This window comes from Schistocerca nitens, chromosome 6 (genome assembly GCF_023898315.1).
Source record: "Schistocerca nitens isolate TAMUIC-IGC-003100 chromosome 6, iqSchNite1.1, whole genome shotgun sequence".
NCBI classification, from domain to species: domain Eukaryota; kingdom Metazoa; phylum Arthropoda; class Insecta; order Orthoptera; family Acrididae; genus Schistocerca; species Schistocerca nitens.
In genome coordinates, this window is record NC_064619.1 from 806842 (window position 1) to 826233 (window position 19392).

Sequence of the window (19392 nt, forward strand, 5' to 3'; positions counted from 1 at the left end):
AAACCGTCTGAGCCTCTGATTCAGACCCTCCACCCGGCTCTGCACCAAAGGTCCGCAGTCGGTTCTGTTAACGATGCTGCAGATGGTGAGCTCTGCCTTCATCTCGTAAGCAAGACCGGCAGCCTTCACCAAATAAGATAGCCGCTGGAATCCAGAGAGAATTTCCTCAGATCCAAAGCGACACACGTCATTAGTGCCGACATGTGCCACCACCTGCAGCTGGCTGCACCCAGTGCTCTTCATGGCATCCGGAAGGACCCTTTCCACATCAGGAATGACTCCACCCGGAATGCACACGGACTGCACAGTGGATTTCTTCCCCTCCTTAGCCGCCATATCCCTAAGGGGCCCCATTACGCGCCTAACATTGGAGCTCCCAACTACCAATAAGCCCACCCTCTGTGATTGCCCGGACCTTGAAGACTGAGAATCATCCTCTGAAACAGGGCAGGCAGCTGTATCTGGCTCAGCCAGAGACAGTGCCTGAAACCTGTTTGTCAGACGCACCCGGGAGGCTGTCTGATCAGCCTCCGGGGACGTCTTTAGCTGCCTGCCACGCCTTGGAACGACCTCCCAATCAACCACAGGCGAGGGCTCAGCCCCACTGCGGGCAGCAACCGAGGCAACAACAGCGGCAGACCAATCTGGGGACAGACAGGATGAGGTTGATATCCCCATGATACCCAAGTCCGGCTCCCCAAAGTGGTGCCCATTGACAACAGCCTCAAGCTGCGCGACCGAAGTCAGCGCCGCTTGCAGCTGTGAGCGAAGGGATGCCAACTCAGCCCTCATCCGAACACAGCAATCACAGTCCCTGTCCATTCTAATCGATGTTGAACAACAGTTACTGAAACACGAGTCAGTGCCTAGATAACGCAAGGGAAACACGCAAAGAATGTATTAACTAACCTGTACAAATGCCTAACGACTGCGCTACAATCTGCCTGAATTTACGATTACAGTAACTAAAACTTGAAATTACACCTCCTATACGAAACTCACACGCAATTTAAGTAAGAATCTACGAAGTAAACACTAAAGCGCGATGCTACAACTCTCAAATACTATAATACTCCCGAAATTTATGAATTAAACAATGCAAGTACCCAAAAACACGCAAATAAATTAAGAATTGAACTATGTAACAAATAAGTAAGCTAGGGGTATACGACTTTCTGCTGCAGCTGATTATCCAACGGCGGCAGGGAGCACACTGGCTGTGACCAACCGACACTGACCTTTCAAAACAAAAACAGAAGACAGACGACTACGCGAATTTACACTATTCAGGTACTAAAGCGCGATGCTACAACTTTCAAATACTATAATACGCCCGAAATTTATGAATTAAACAACGCAAGTACCCAAAAACATGCAAAGAAATTAAGAATTAAACTATGTAACAAATAAGTGAGCTAGGGGTATACGACTTGCTGCTGCAGCTGCTTATCCAACGGCGGCAGGGCCCGAAACATGTATATGCATCATATGTCCAGCAAAGAACATGGTAACAACCCATTATTTGAAGAGAACACAAGGTAACCAGGTAGCAAAGTTATAAGATTCAGGTAAAGATACTCAGTGACATACATCAACTAAGAATATTGGTTAGTACAAACTACTTATTAAATGAAACAAGGGGCCAAATCAAGTAACATTCAACGATTTTTTTTAAAATATAAAGGTGTCAAAGATAAAATCCTCTTTTAATATCTAACAACTGATATAAAATGTAAGGCAGTGCTATACACAAATGGTACTTGTGACAAGAAACGAAGGATTGAAATTTGAGTTCACCATGTAATTCATGACATAAAGTGTAACCTATTATAATATTATAAAATAAACTATGAAACCGTAAAAGTATAAAAACCTTAGTGGTTACTTCAATGTAAATTGAGTTTTGATGACACCATGTAATTCATGACATGAAGTGAAATCGGTTTCATAATTTAAAATAAACCAAGAAAACCATAAAAGTGTAAAAACTTTTAAGGGTCAGTTCAGTGTAAATCCAAAATACCGAAGAAGCATAAAGTTCACGAATGAATGATGTCTGTAAAATAGAAAGACTCGGAACGAAGAGTATGAGGCTGCATGATAATTCGAAGAGAGTGGAACTAAGAAGTATATAAAAATTAACATAAAATCTTTAGAAAATTTTGCAAGAATTATCTGTCTTTCAAATCCGTATGTTCATTCAAGACGCACTCTGGATGTTTATTAAAAGCGGTTTAAATTTCCATCTCTTCAGGTAAATATTCATTAATGTACCCTTACTAGTATGTGTAAAACTTCCACTGCATTAGGGCCATTATCAGTATTTGTACTAGCACGTAAGTGATTGATAAAGGAATATTTATTACTGGTACTAATATTACGATGTTCCCTCGCCTAAGTCCAAGGCTTCTCCCGGTTTGACCTACATAATACTTTTCACAGTTAATCAAAATTAACTTTGTAAATACCTGACTGTTTCATTACATCTGCCTTATAGATGCTATGGCGTAAAGATTTGACTATTTGATTTTCTCTATGGAAACATATCTGCAAATTCGTATTACGAGAGGCCTTTGATATCTCATGAGAAATATGCCCGTAGTATGGTAATATAGCATTCCTCATTTTTTTTCTCTAGGCTGCTCCCTTATAAGTGTGATACTGTCAAATTTCTTTTCTTTGGAGGTATTCTGTCTCTTAATACGCGTAGCTGAAACCATTGTACCGTCATAAACCATTTCTGCGAGCTATCTCTTTCAATGTGTTTAACTCTTTACTCACTTCTTCTTGTACTATATAATGATCAGCAGGAAAACTACAGAAAGGGGAAGAAAACCAATGTGCACTCCGTGTGCATACCGGGGGGAGTCATTCCCGATGTGGAAAGGGTCCTTCCGGATGCCATGAAGGGTACAGGGTGCACCCATCTGCAGGTGGTCGCTCATGTCGGCACCAATGATGTGTGTCGCTATGGATCGGAGGAAATCCTCTCTGGCTTCCGGCGGCTATCTGATTTGGTGAAGACTGCCAGTCTCGCTAGCGGGATGAAAGCAGAGCTCGCCATCTGCAGCCTCGTCGACAGGACTGACTGCGGACCTTTGGTACAGAGCCGAGTGGAGGGTCTGAATCAGAGGCTGAGACGGTTCTGCGACCATGTGGGCTGCAGATTCTTCGACTTGCGCCATAGGGTGGTGGGGTTTCGGGTTCTGCTGGATAGGTCAGGAGTCCACTACACGCAACAAGCGGCTACACGGGTAGCAGGGGTTGTGTGGCGTGGGCTGGGCGGTTTTTTAGGTTAGATGGCCTTGGGCAAGTACAGAAAGGGCAACAGCCTCAACGGGTGCGGGGCAAAGTCAGGACATGCGGGGACCAAGCAGCAATCGGTATTGTAATTGTCAACTGTCGAAGCTGCGTTGGTAAAGTACCGGAACTTCAAGCGCTGATAGGAAACACCGAAGCTGATATCGTTATAGGTACAGAAAGCTGGCTGAAGCCAGAGATAAATTCTGCCGAAATTTTTACAAAGGTACAGACGGTGTTTAGAAAGGATAGATTGCATGCAACCGGTGGTGGAGTGTTCGTCGCTGTTAGTAGTAGTTTATCCTGTAGTGAAGTAGAAGTGGATAGTTCCTGTGAATTATTATGGGTGGAGGTTACACTCAACAACCGAGCTAGGTTAATAATTGTCTCCTTTTACCGACCTCCCGACTCAGCAGCATTAGTGGCAGAACAACTGAGAGAAAATTTGGAATACATTTCACATAAATTTTCTCAGCATGTTATAGTCTTAGGTGGAGATTTCAATTTACCAGATACAGACTGGGACACTTAGATGTTTAGGACGGGTGGTAGGGACAGAGCATCGAGTGACATTATACTGAGTACACTATCCGAAAATTACCTCGAGCAATTAAACAGAGAACCGACTCTTGGAGATAACATCTTGGACCTACTGATAACAAACCAACCCGAACTTTCCGACTCTGTATGTGCAGAACAGGGAATCAGTGATCATAAGGCCATTGCAGCATCCCTGAATATGGAAGTTAATAGGAATATAAAAGAAGGAAGGAAGGTTTATCTGTTTAGCAAGAGTAATAGAAGGCAGATTTCAGACTACCTAACAGATCAAAAGGAAAATTTCTGTTCCGACACTGACAATGTTGAGTGTTTATGGAAAAAGTTCAAGGCAATCGTAAAATACGTTTTAGACAGGTACATGCCGAGTAAAACTGTGAGGGACGGGAAAAACCCACCGTGGTACAACAAAAAAGTTAGGAAACTACTGCGAAAGCAAAGAGAGCTTCACTCCAAGTTAAACTCAGCCAAAACCTCTCAGACAAACAGAAGCTAAACGATGTCAAAGTTAGCGTAAGGAGGGCTATGCGTGAAGCGTTCAGTGAATTCGAAAGTAAAATTCAATGTACCGACTTGACAGAAAATCCTAGGAAGTTCTGGTCTTACGTTAAATCAGTAAGTGGCTCGAAACAGCATATCCAGATACTCCGGGATGATGATGGCATTGAAACAGAGGATGACACGCGTACAGCTGAAATACTAAACACCTTTTTCCAAAGCTGTTTCACAGAGGAAGATCGCACTGCAGTTCCTTCTCTAAATCCTCGCACAAACGAAAAAATGGCTGACATCGAAATAAGTGTCCAAGGAATAGAAAAGCAACTGGAATCACTCAACCGAGGAAAGTCCACTGGACCTGACGGGATAACAATTCGATTCTACACAGAGTACGCGAAAGAACTTGCCCCCCTTCTAACAGCCGTGTACCGCAAGTCTCTAGATGAACGGAGGGTTCCAAATGATTGGAAAAGAGCACAGGTAGTCCCAGTCTTCAAGAAGGGTCGTCGAGCAGATGCGCAAAACTATAGACCTATATCTCTGACGTCGATCTGTTGTAGAATTTTAGAACGTGTTTTTTGCTCGAGTATCATGTCGTTTTTGGAAACCCAGAATCTACTATGTAGGAATCAACATGGATTCCGGAAACAGCGATCGTGTGAGACCCAACTCGCTTTATTTGTTCATGAGACCCAGAAAATATTAGATACAGGCTCCCAGGTAGATGCTATTTTTCTTGACTTCCGGAAGGCGTTCGATACAGTTCCGCACTGTCGCCTGATAAACAAAGTAAGAGCCTACGGAATATCTGACCAGCTGTGTGGCTGGATTGAAGAGTTTTTAGCAAACAGAACACAGCATGTTGTTATCAATGGAGAGACGTCTACAGACGTTAAAGTAAGCTCTGGCGTGCCACAGGGGAGTGTTATGGGACCATTGCTTTTCACAATATATATAAATGACCTAATAGATAGTGTCGGAAGTTCCATGCGGCTTTTCGCGGATGATGCTGTAGTATACAGAGAAGTTGCAGCATTAGAAAATTGTAGCGAAATGCAGGAAGATCTGCAGCGGATAGGCACTTGGTGCAGGGAGTGGCAACTGTCCCTTAACATAGACAAATGTAATGTATTGCGAATACATAGAAAGAAGGATCCTTTATTGTATGATTATATGATAGCGGAACAAACACTGGTAGCAGTTACTTCTGTAAAATATCTGGGAGTATGCGTGCGGAACGATTTGAAGTGGAATGATCATATAAAATTAATTGTTGGTAAGGCGGGTACCAGGTTGAGATTCATTGGGAGAGTGGCTTACAAAACACTCGTTCGACCTATACCTGAGTATTGCTCATCAGTGTGGGATCCGTACCAGATCGGGCTGACGGAGGAGGTAGAGAAGATCCAAAGAAGAGCGGCGCGTTTCGTCACAGGGTTATTTGGTAACCGTGATAGCGTTACGGAGATGTTTAATAAACTCAAGTGGCAGACTCTGCAAGAGAGGCGCTCTGCATCGCGGTGTAGCTTGCTCGCCAGGTTTCGAGAGGGTACCTTTCTGGATGAGGTATCGAATATATTGCTTCCCCCTACTTATACCTCCCGAGGAGATCACGAATGTAAAATTAGAGAGATTAGAGCGCGCACGGAGGCTTTCAGACAGTCGTTCTTCCCGCGAACCATACGCGACTGGAACAGGAAAGAGAGGTAATGACAGTGGCACGTAAAGTGCCCTCCGCCACACACCGTTTGGTGGGTTGCGGAGTATAAATGTAGATGTAGATAAATTCGAGCTGATACGCATGTTTATAGCTAATCATTCATTTCGGGTTACAGTCGAAAAAAAGTGAGATGTTGCAAGTGACCCTAAATTTTATGGTAATCGACAACAGCCTTTGATATTGTAAGTTCTGAATTGTTTTTCACTCGTTCTACGATGACTTTAGGGCGATATGTTAAAAGATTTACCCTCAGTTGTAGATGGTAGGTGACATAGATCCCGCCGGTTGAGGCTGTACAAGTCCCAAATGATCTGAACACTACTACTAGCACTGCTTTTCGCGAACTCTTCCAGACAGGGATACGTGTTATAATACACCAATTAGCGAGTAAGTTTCTATATGATTAATACTCGTTAGTTTTTTACCAATGAGATAGTGCAGAAAGTATAGAATTACTAAACTGTGAAGTAGTTGGAAAAATCGTTATTACTTAAGAGTTCTGAGTATGAAGAATACAGTAGTTGAATGCTTCTTAATATTTCCACAGAAAAATAAAATCTACACAGTAAAGTTGATGGAACCCTAGTTGATCCGTTATAATCTGCTGTAAGAAACAATCCGGGTAACCATTTTCTGAAAATTATGGCCTCCATTACATGCGCATTTCTCCGTTGCGCCACGGGTATTCCACATCTTCCGCGGCAACATCTCAACTGGGACTTCGTCTAGCCTGAATTCTGTCGAACTGAGTCCGGTGATAAACCCACGTGAAAGACATACATGCGTTAAATGCTAGGCGTAGTAATGAAGAAATAGCAGCTTATGTTGGGGGTCTGTCGGCAAAACGTATCATACTGCCTTAACTAATTATGTACGGTTTGGAAACGCAAACTGTTCGTTACTCGCTTGTATCCTGCAGTTAAACCTATTGTCTTTACACGCTGATTCGAAGGTCTCTGAGGAGTCATTCCTAAAAGTACCACATGATTCAGATTACACGAACAAATATTTTTAATATTATCATACAATAATTTCAATATAAAGATATAAGATTTTTGTGTAAAATTATTTTGCTCAACAGTTAAATACCAAAATCATGCTCCTTTGCTTTATGTGCCTTGGTGTGCTTGCTTCTGTATCTATTAAAATATGTAGAAAATGGATGTTTATTTTCTATTGGGAAATGATGCATGTTAAAATAACAGCAACAAATATTCTGGACTGGAAGATTTTGAATATTTGATGCAAGGAAACTAACAAATATTTCTCGCTAGCAGCTGCGTGGCATGTTCGCTTGGAATATACAGCCGGATTAATGAAAAGCTTGAAAATGGGAAATTACGATTTGTTTGTGTTAACTGATCTCTGCTTATCTGTCTTTTATTTGTTAATAGATAAAGGTGCCAAGATGACTTGATATTTCTCTTGAATCTTTCAGTTTTCTTGTAGATGTCACCCTCACCCTGCTCTTATAAACTGGAGTGAAATTTGAGCATGTACAGAAGACTTTACCCGTTGCTCTCTGCACTGCACTTGACATGAATCTTCCCTGTATGCTACGGCACACCATTATTCATAACCTACCGTGCTGACGGTACAAGGTCTGGAAACCAAGATTAGTGAGTCGTAACTATACCCGAGATTGTCGGGTGGGCAACTTATGCTAAGTCACTGTTGGATGGGAGCCTGCCATGAACCGGTAGCCAGTTCCAAGGAGTCATTCCGAATGTGGGGCACAATTTGTACAGAAATTTTAGTATTAGCATATATGTTATTTATTGGATTGTCCTGTTCTCAGCTATTAACCGGTGCTGAAATACATTTTGAGCATATGAAATTACACAGCAACCATTTATAACTTTCTTTCCAAATTTCGTACTAAACTTACTTTGAGTGTGAAATATAGTGAAAATTAACTTGGTATTTTTAATGGGCCTGTGAATAGAGCGAAGTACAATGGAGTAAATACATTCATCAGCAGAATAACATATACACTCAAAATAGAACAACTCTAATGATTCGCAGTCTATAGGAAAGATGGACATCTGTACGCTGTGTGAATATAAGATTCGTAAACATGAGGATCAGCTGGAACGGTTAAGAGCAGGAATTGAATGAACGGCGTAGAAATGGCGAGAAATTTTGTACATGATGTGAGAAAGAGGGAATTAATGGACTACCTCGATGTGGGAACTTTTTATAACGTACAGAAACTCTGCGTGAAACGGTTCGTTGTTGGCATAGTGGAGGTGAAGTGAAGCGAAGTGCTAGCTGACGTGTACAAAAACAAAATGAACGTCTATGTAGTAGATGTACAGAGTGTTTATAATTAAACTTCCACTTCCTGAGCCCGTATAGACGCTTAACCGTTGCAGACGGTCAACATGAGTCTGGACAAGGTGAGCAGGGCTTTATTCGTAAATCAGTGTTGCTGCACTTCGTGAGTATCGACGCGTTAAAGGAATGCGAAGAGGTTCTCTTTCCGCACTGGGGTTGAAGAACATGATTCTCACGTTCGAATTAACAGGCGATTTGGGAATTTCTTCTTGGAGAGGCCAACAGCGAATCACTCGACAATTTGTTGAAGTAGTTGCTGTTACAATGGCTGAGAATGCTGGACGCACTGTACGATCTTCAAGCAGCGCACGAGGTGTGTCGCGACAGGTGAATCTCCCACGGCCCACCTTTGTTTCGGGCAGCAGTCGAGAAATGTCAAGAACGGTTCCAGGCTGTCACGGATGCTGATAGTCGTTTCATTGAGCAGTGTTTGTAATGTGGACCGTAAACGTGGTAAGCAATTAATAAATTTTAACTTCTCACGTGGAAATAAAAATGTGTTTCTTTTAATGGTGTTTTCGTTATTTACCATCCGTACGTACTTTCAAATGTTTTCACAAAGTGCAGTTGCCCTACGATTACTCGTTTGTCACAGGAGTGAAAGCTTAATTATGACCACCTCGTATTTGCAGGGTAGTTAATGTTGAGGGAACAGATCCCAGAAGAGGTAGGCGAATTTCGCTATCGATCGAGCATAAAAGATAAAAAAGGAACATACAAGAAAAACGCACGGGTCGCACAAGGCAAATTGTTTTCTGTTAAAAGAGATCCTTCTACAAGCCAAAAGCATAAAACTTGCATCTAGAATACGATTCGTCAAACACTGCACTTGGAAAGTAGCTTACCGTATTTACCAAACTCGCACAATGGAAAAGACAGAAGTGTTTATTTAGAAGCCGTCGAAATTTTGTATTAGAGCATCTGTTGAACCCGACACGTCGAGTAAGGAATTTAAAAAAAAATGTGTGTGAAATCTTATGGGACTTAACTGCTAAGGTCATCAGTCCCTAAGCTTACACACTACTTAACCTAAATTATCCTAAGGACAAACACACACACCCATGCCCGGGGGAGGACTCGATACTCCGTCGGGACTAGTAAGGAATTAAGTCGCTCTGCAACGAGATCAAGAGAAGAAATAGTTAATAAGAGCAAATGCGTTGTTGATATATGTGAACATTTTGAAAAGGGCTGTTGCTAAAAATTTTAGTTAATGGATGGTGGAAGCCCTAGATATGACTACATAATGCAACCGTTGATGATTCAGAACGAAGCAGTACGCCTAAATCACGAGCATAGCTGGCAAGACTGGACAACCAACTAACACCACATGATGAAAATCAGGAGGAAGACGGTTCAAATCCGCATCTAGACATACAGATTTAGGTTTTCCATGGTTTTCCTAAATCGTTCCACGCAAATTCCGGGAGGGTTTCTGTGAAGAGGGCACAGCCGATGTGCCTCCACATTTTGCGCTCCGTCTCTGATGACCTCGCTGTCGACGGAACGTTCAACTGTAATCTTACTTCCTCTCTTCAGAAGTACATAAAATTTTTTGAATGTAAAAAGACAGGCTAAAATAGCATGGATAAATTAAAAGAACGGAACCAAGCAAATTAAGACGAAAAGTTATGAAGTTCTAGAAGACTCGCAGTAAAGATGTAATTGAGACAATAGGATGGATCGCAGCAGAATGAAAGCAAAAAGAAGGAAATGCAACATAGAAAACATAATTAAGGAGAAAGTCGATGACTGAGAGAATTAAATAAAGACGCCCACAGATGAAGGATAAAAGAAAAATCTGAGATGCTAACTGTTGCACATCGTATTGTTCAGTAGTGCCCCAATGTGAATGATGACTACAGTATGTAAGAGGAGACAGTCAAATAATACATATATAGGGCCCTCTCCAATGTGCATAGAAAATAGAACGGCGTAAGAATAGTACAAAAATATATGTACCATTTTTAACGCAAATAAATATTTACGAAGCTATCGCTTCTCCTTTGCAAGTCACAACCGACCAGCCAGAAGAATGTAAAACTGACGAATTTATCTGCAGCAGCGTTTTACTTGTTTCGAACCTGGCCTACTGTTGTCAAGATCAACAAAAGAATATAAGCAGTTGCTTGCTAGATAATTAATCTACACTGCTAGCCATTAAAACTACAACAAAGAAGGCACTCTGCAACAACATCAAGGTTGAAGTGCATTAAATTTTTGGTTATGCAAATGCATTAGAAATTGGCTGATTAGGACGAGATCGTGTTATGGCCCGTGGAAGAAGGAGAAACTTCTATCAACACGTCTTGGAATTCGACAGGTACAGCTTCAATGACTCGCCTTGGCCAAGATCCCATGCCAATATGGAATCTATGAGTCCTGGAGGGCAGTGACGTCATGAAGGATCTGAATGGCCTACAGGACTAACGCTGGAAAAGACAGATACATTGTTCGCTCGGCCGTGCGGCAACATCTGAAGAAGCGACGGCTTCCCTAAAGTGACAGCCAACAGTGGTTCACCTAACGACGCAGAAGTAGTATCACGGTACCTTACCGATGACTCCCTATTTTATAGACAGCGTTACGATGGACATACTCCTATTCAGAGATTCCTAGGAGAATGAACGTTGCCGGATTGCATTCGTCCTTATCATACGCGTCCAGTACCAGGCGCACAACATTATCACACTTGGGTGGCGCAGCCGGTAATTGGGACAGCAGTTGTAACATTTCTGGCCCTTAATGGCTGTTGGTTGTGCCCTGTCTTCGAGAAATCTGTTACGTTATCTTTCAACTAGATGGACACGCTGACTGATCTACCTAGATGTTCCTTTTTTTCCTCTCTGTCCAGCACCTTCTCCTATCCACTGGAAACGTCTGGTCAAAGATTGCTGAGTGATTGGCACGCCACCAGTCGGCAACATGATATACGACTGACTAACTCCGACACAGTTTGAACAGCAAGCAATGACGTACCGGTGTCTGTCATCCAAGCTCAGTTCGACTTCATGCTCAGCTGTTAAAGCTGGCCTGGCAGCTCTGCGCAAGAACACAAACGCAAATGTGAGATTCAGAGGAGCACTGTCGGAAGAGTGTGAGATCAAGACCGCTATCAAATAGGATGATGGATTGTTGTTCAACATCATGTGGGACGAAGTGGTCAGTGCAGATCAATAAATGAGTAAATGGGAATACCAAAGACGTTTGCAGCGAAGAAAAAGGTCAGTAGGGCCAAGCTGAAGTTCATAGACTTTGTGGACAGCATAGAAACCGAACAAGACGCAAAACACAGCCCGACAAGTCAAACAAGATGTCAAATTATTCAGAGAAAGTGGACGACTTTAAGTACGTGAGAGAACATGCAAGAGAAGAAAATAGTAGGAATGAGATATCAGTAGAGAGGCTGCAGAAGATGAAATAAGCCTTCTGTGTAACCAGAGACGTATATAGTAATAAGAATTGTCTACGTACCGAAAGATCACACACTACAAGCCGTCGATGAGAAATGTGGTACTATATGCGGATGAGACGATAAGACTAAGAAGGAATGGCATAGATCAACTTCAAAAGGAAGGAACTAAAATGCTGAGGAAAGTCTTGAGATCTAAAAATGGTCGTGAGAGATGGATACGGAGACCTAGGAAAGAACTGTACCAGAGAATATGGACAATATAAGGAGAAATAAAACTGAAAAGGGAACTATTTGCGGGACGTTCGATCACTATGAATAAGGACAGAATTATGCAAAAGATTCTGGGAAAGGACAGGGAGGACAACAAGAAAGACAGGATCCAAATAGGAATAATTTGGTCGGAACTGGGGATGGAGGTGGAAGGGAAGTATTCGCCGAGCAATGTGGCTGAGATCGACGATAGAGAAAGACGCAGGAAGTCACCAGTGGAGTAGAACAAGAGAAGAGGATAATAAAGATCTTGGAAAAAGAGCGAGAGAGAAAAGGAGCAAAGATAAAAGACTTTCTAGAAGGAGAGAAAGAAGAAGAAGAGGAAGAAGAGAAACGGAAAAAAGAACGACGCATCACGAAGGAATTATTCCAATGGGATGCAAATCAGTGGATGTGATGTACATTTACAGGCTACAGAATTTTCAGAAAAATTTGGTGATTTATTCAACAGAAAGACCTTCACAAATTGAGCAAGACAGTTGCTGGTTGTTTTACCTCTGGTCCTTATGCAAGCAATTATTTAGTTCGGCATTGATTTAAAAAGTTTTTGGAAGTCCTCCTGAGGATTATCGTGCCAAATACTGCCGAAATGGCGCTCTAGCTGGTTGGAAGGCCCTGTCCATAATGCTGCAAATTGGAGAGATATCTGGCAATGTTGGTGGCTAAGGTAGTGTTTGGTAAGCACGAAGGCAAGCAGTAGAAACACTTGGTGTGTTGGGGCGGGCAGTACATTGCTGGAAACTGAGGTGAGGATGGCTTGCATTGCAGGGAAACGAAACGGGGCGCAGAATATCGTCGATGTACCGCTGTGCTGTAAGGGTGCCGCGAAAGACAGAGGCCATTTAATTTCATGGAAGGATGTTATCAAATGAAACTGCATGCCAAACCATCATGTCGGACTAACGGCGGGTGAAAGTCAATTTCGCTTCCCACCGCTGTCTGGTGCGTCTGTAGACACGTCTCCCGCCTGGAGTCTCATTGAGTGGAGTAGTATTGTCTTCAGCAATCTCTGCAGACACTCCAAACAATGACGGTATACTAATGTGACTCTCGGCCGCTGTGCTGCCCAAAAAACAGGAGTGATGGTCGGGGTTCGAGTCCTTTTCATAGCAAGACCCCGTCGGTTGTTATCCACGGCCCCCTTATAGCACAGCGGTACCTCAGGGCTATTCTACGACTCGTTTTGCTGCCCTTCGTGGCAGGCTACCCTGGGCTTACATTTCAGCAAGATGACACGGCGAAAGTTTCTACTGCTTCTCTTCGTGCTTGCCATACACTACCTCGGCCAGCAAGGTCACCAGACCTCCCCCCAGTTGAGAACGTTTGGATCTTTTTGGGTCCAGCTCGGGATTTTGTCGCTCTAACGCACCAGTTGCACAGTATCTAGCACGACATCCCTCAGGAGGACATACGACTCTATCAGTGTCAAACGGAGTAATTACTTGCGTAACGATCAGAGGGTGACCAACAGTTTATTGAGTTCCTGAACTGGTGAAACTCTTTCTCTTGAATAAATTACGTAATTTTTCTGAAATTATAACCATTTCTTTGTCTGTGCGTGGACATCACATCTACGGATTTCCGTCCCACTCGAATAATTTCTTCGTTGTGCATGGTCCTGTACGCTCCCAAATCACGTACAAATTTAATCATACATTCTTCCTACTATACTGTACACTGTTATTTGCCGTCCTTCGTGATGCTGCAGCTATAGTGGCCAGGGGTGTGCCCCCCGCTCTACCGGAGAAATCTATACGTAGACTTGGCAGTAAGCGTGAGGTGTGCGTGCTACCCGCACGCCAGTGGTTTCCAGTCCTGGTGCCGCCCACCACGGCGCGCCCTCGGCCGCATGCTCCCCGAAGAATGGCAGACGGCGGCAGGGCAGCGCCGACTGCGCCCCCGCCTCAGCACGGCTGTGCCCCGCCCCACCCCTCCCCCGCCCAGCTTGGCTTGGATCGTCTGCATGTGTTGCTGAGTGAGCGCTGTTGCGTGACGCGTTGCAGTGCAACAGATGTACGGGTGGAACGGCGGCGGGGCGAGCGCGCGCGCCGCCAAGGTACCGCCGGGCCTGGGGCAGCCGCAGCCGCCGCCCCCGCAGGCGCAGCTGCAGCCGCCGCCGGGGCCGGGAAACTGGCGTCGCCCTGCGGGCCTCCAGCTCGGGTACAGCGTGGCCCGGGTCCGCCTCTACTGCCTGGCCGAGTGAGGAGCTCCGGCTCCGACAGGTGAGTCCGCCGCGCACGCTCTCGCTGCACTGGCCTTGCCGCACAGTCCTCGTCTTTCGGTGCCGTCTGGGGCAGCACAGTGATCCGGGATGAAATTCCCACTCTCTGGGGGAGTATGCCCTGGTATGGACCTTCCTGGCAGATTATAACTGTAAGCTGGACCGAGTTTAGAACTCGGAACCTTTGTCTTTTGGAGGAATGTGCTCTACCAACTGACCTGCCCAAGAATAAATCACAACCCCTTAATTTCACTCTGGAAACATTCCTAATCCTGTAGCTAAGCCATATCTCTGCAGTATCCGTTCTTCCAGGAGTGCGAGAGTTGCGAATTTCACACGAGAGCTTCTGTGAAGTTTGGAAGGGAGGAGCTCAGATACTGACAGAAGTGAAGCTGCGAGGGCGGGTCGTGAGTCATTCTTGGGTAGCTCAGCTTTTACGGTAAGAGCTGTAAAACTACTGTAGTTTACTGTAGACCATCGTAAGTAAGTAGAGACTACGGTAGTTTTCCTAGAAGCTTTTGTCAATATACGCGTTACCTGAATGTTGGTTGTGTTGCATATCTATTCGGCGTTACGTCATAACGATAGCTTTCTTTAGAGTTGCAGTTAGGGTCTTACCAGATTTTCCTAGAAACTGAGTGAGGATATGTAAAACGTGGCCAGGTAACCTACACAACATTTTTGTTGTACATAGTTACCCCTCTGTCTGTTGCTTAAACGTAAACAGTATTATAGCAAAAATGAAACGCCGGCCGGGGTGGCCAAGCGGTTAAAGGCGCTACAGTCTGGAACCGCGCGACCGCTACGGCCGCAGGTTCGAATCCTGCCTCGGGCATGGATGTGTGTGATGTCCTTAGGTTAGTTAGGTTTAAGTAGTTCTAAGTTCTAGGGCACTGATGACCTTAGAAGTTAAGTCCCATAGTGCTCAGAGCCATTTGAACCAAAAATGAAACAGTCAATGTTTAATTCAGGTTTTATTAAAAAAAATATTGATTTCTGAAGTGATGTTACACTAAAAATAAAGGAAACAATGCAGATTTATTATATAGCGCTAGAACGCGCATTTTCCTCAACAAAAGGGTTTAATAAAATAAAATAGGTCAAACATCGCTTCAACATTTTGTCTCACTTACAAAAAACTTGGTTTTGTAATTCATAAACAATTTTCACGTTTCTCAATAATAACAAGAACCTCTTGCCTTGATCATGATGATGAACCGTTTCACTGAGTACAAAATAACAACAAATACCAACTCCATTAGGACCTTGCCTAGTATGGCAGTGCGGGTCTTCCGTAATGTTCCCTACGCTCTGTCAAGAAGCATGGGAATTCATTTACATATATTTTTGTATCACATAGAAGCGCAGACATTGTTGCAGATCAACTAATAAGTATTACATATAAAATGCAATTTATATGCTGTAAGGATATAAAGTACTCAGTACTCTAACACTGAATGATGTGTGGCTCTAACTGTGTGAAAAAAAAAATCGTCGGCGCCCAGATTCTCTCTAACACATTCATTTATGTTTCGTTCCTTATCAATGCTACCAGTACTAACTGTAATACTACCACTTACGACGTTATTTATGTTGTGTACCAAAACTACCGAAACGTAGTCTTCCAAGGAAGCTTCAAAATTGTCCAGATTTTCAGAGTTTTACGACTGTCGAGGATTTTTTCTTGAATGTTAGACCCACAGGTTCGACACCGTCTTTTTAATCGCTGTCTTACGACGATGGCTCTCTCAGAAAACCTTGCGGCCAGCACTGACGCCGACGGGGAGGCGTGGCTACCGGTTCGCCGCAACTTTTCACTTATTGTTAGTCATTTGGCAACACAACAGCGTAATCAAAGTGTTCATCTTGTTTTCGTGTGTGAAGTAACGCGCATATACGTATCTCATCTTTTTTATTTGTGTTTTGTTTCATCAAGTAGCAATGAGCAACAGAATGTGTGTGTTTAGTGTTAACCTGCAAGCGGAATACAAGTTTTAGAAATTGTGTAATGAAAGTAACAGTGAACATCTTTACTGCAAACTGTGTACTGTAGGATTTTCTCTTGCACATAAAGGAACGAATCATATTAATGACCACGTGAAAATGGTTGAACATGGGACTGCATCACCAAACGTAAGAACTTTTTTTAAAGCAAAAGATGTGAAAAATATTTATCTGGAGTACACTGCTAAAGAGACTGCAGTTTCATATCACATTGCTAAACAAGAACACTGTTTCTGGAAACATGCCTAGTGAAAGTCAAAACTGAATAATTAAACTTAATGTTTCATTAAACTGCACGAAGTACGACGGTGATAAAAAATAAGTCGCAAACGGCAGAATTTCGCGCCTGTACATATCTAGAAGGTGGCAGCACATGTCGCGTGGATACGGTACTCCGCGGCCAGTACTTAATGATCTGCAGTCAGACCAAGATGACAGCTGTGGCTTGAGTGTGTATCCGACTAGAGCAACGCTTTTTTGTGAGCAGAGGGATTGCCTGCAGAGTGCGTCCGTAGGCAATTTCGTGTTGTGTGAGATCAGAATTATAATTTCCGGAAATGTTTGTTCAATTGAAGCGTTCTGGCTGCCCAGGTTATCCAATTATGGCAGACTGTTTCCCCTCTAGGGGCATTCCACTACCCCTAAGACTCATCGGTCTCGTGGCTTGCAGCAATTTAAGGATGCAAATAATCTTGTTATATCCCGGAAGGTCATTCTTTAGATGCGAACGCTGCCGCCATAATTCCGTTTTGAAGACTTTTAACGTTTTGTCGAGCTAAAAAATAAGTGTTTAATTTTACACGTGCAGTGTGCTGAAAAGGAAAATAAATATCAGGCTGGTACACGCTGTTCTCATGTCTCTATCCCAGTTTGCGATTTATTTATTAATCCCGAAAATATGTCCTGGGTTGGACGCAAAAAATATGGTAAGCCTAGCTCTGACCAACTTTTAGAGTGACGTCAGAGTACGCCCCAGTATTTGAGAACGAAATGCCAGATACTGAGAGAAGTGAGACGGAATTGAAAATTGCTCAGTATTGGAAAGGCATCTACTCCGTGTGAGATACGTTTGAGATTTTACAGTCATTATGCTAAAGGAGTTGCACCCTTACTAGGTCTTTTCAGCAATGAAGGCCGCCTGGCTCTTGGGATAAACGCGGGTCATTTCCGTTTCCATGAAGGTGCATAGAATATACGCACATGCCTATAGGCTCCTTATCGCAGACTTAAATTTCTTATAGAATTACTACACATGTTTTATGATGGGTTTGGAAAATGAAAATTTTCTCTGCAAAAACCATTTATCTTCTGAAACAGCTCGCTCTGTTCCTCCATGAGATCCAGAACGTCGTACAGAATGGCGTCTTGGTTGATGTTGACTTACTTGTTTTCAAGAAGGCATTTAAGATAGTTTCTTACCGTCGTTTAATGAAAACCGTACGACATTACCGAGCGTCTGACCATGCTTGTGATTCGATTCAGGAATTTCGAGTAGATACCACTCAACACGCCGCTCTGAACGACAGAAAATCTACGGATACTGTACTTTACCTACCGTCGTGTCTCGGAGGCCGTCCGTGATGTTAAATATCTTCTCTATTAGTAACTATACATTTATTTTATTTCAATGACGTTTTTAGACTTTGGCTAGTTTGTCAAACTAGTCATAATTTTGGGAAAAGATTACAAGAGTTTGCCTATGGCTTTGTGTTAAAGTGCTCTCTCCCTTACGGGCCTCGCAGGCCCTTGCGGCAAGAAGCAATTTTTCAACAGCCAGATGTCTGTCTGTGCAGCTTCTGTTACGTCATTTGCCATTGTTGCCACACGCCGATATTCTATCACTGTTCAACAGTCCTTATTGTGATAAGCACATGTTTATTTTGGTGCATAACAGTTGCCTGTTTTACAAACTGAAAATGTTACGGAGAAGAGGACTATCAGATGAGGAGATAACGGAATTGTTGGAGCTGTCTTCTGATTCTGAAAACCCACCTAATGACAGTGAATCTCCTAGTGGTGATGATAATGAGATAGATGTCGCGGAAAACTCAGCACTACACAAAGATGACGATAATGAAGAACACCTTTACGAAGATCTAGAAGAACAATTTAATGCAAATTCTGTTGATCGTGACTTCTTGTTTTCTCGTAATGGGAATGAAATATGGGCTAGCTTCACAAAATCGAGTTTCTGGTAGGTGGAGCGAAAAAGATGTATTGAAAGAAGACCAAGGACCTACAAATTATTCGATTAAGAATTGTGATAACTAAGAACCTTGTTTTATGTTGTTCTTTCGTCTACCCCTCATTGGCAAAATGTGTATGTGGACCAAAAGGGAAGGTCGAATCGTTTACAAGGACTGAGTGGTTGTAGATATGCATGAAACGAAAAAGTTTCGTGGTGTTCTGATCCTGACTGGAGTTTACAAGTCAGGGAATGCGGGTATCAGTCAGCTTTGGAGTGTGGAAAGTGGCCGACCACTGTTCAATGAAACCATGTCTCGCAACCGCTTCCGTGCTATTCTGAGGGGTGTTGTACTTTGACAATGCAGCAGTGTGACGAAGTGACAAAATGTAACGAATCAGAGAAGTTCTTGGGGTACGTGGAATTACTCTTACTGATACCTACATTCCAGAACGGTGTCTGACCGTAGATAAAATGTTGGTCATGTTGGATGTCGCTGTCCATTTTTTCGATAACACATCACATTAAAACCTGGTAGATACGGAACAAAGTTGTGAGCCATACGTGACAGTGCATCAAGATACTGCTGGAACATGGAAATGTACTGGCGGAAGGAGGAAGAGACCGGAGCCGTGCGAAGAGAATGTTGTGAAAACCCTCATGACTGAACATGAAAAACCCGGACGTAATATCACCTGTGATAATTTTTTCGCATCTCTCGATTTACCTGATTTCTTGTTGATCTGACACTAATCGGTACTGTCCGGAAAAACAAAGGCGAACTGAATGGCGATTTCATCACACCTGAAGGACGTAAAGTGTACTCTACATTATTTGGTTTTCAACCACATGTGATAATAGCCTCTTATGTTAGTAAGAAAGAG

The 19392-nt window shown here is 43.2% G+C and overlaps 1 protein-coding gene across 1 annotated transcript in view; it reads left to right on the forward strand.

Moving 5' to 3' along the window:
- The window catches only part of LOC126262642 (uncharacterized), a 358396-nt gene that overhangs the window by 296496 nt on the left and 42508 nt on the right, over positions 1–19392 (forward strand). The window contains exon 6 of the mRNA XM_049959403.1: positions 14102–14320. Within this exon, the coding sequence (XP_049815360.1) occupies positions 14102–14301 (200 nt within the window). The 3' untranslated portion in view covers positions 14302–14320. The remainder of the gene's footprint in view (positions 1–14101; positions 14321–19392) is intronic.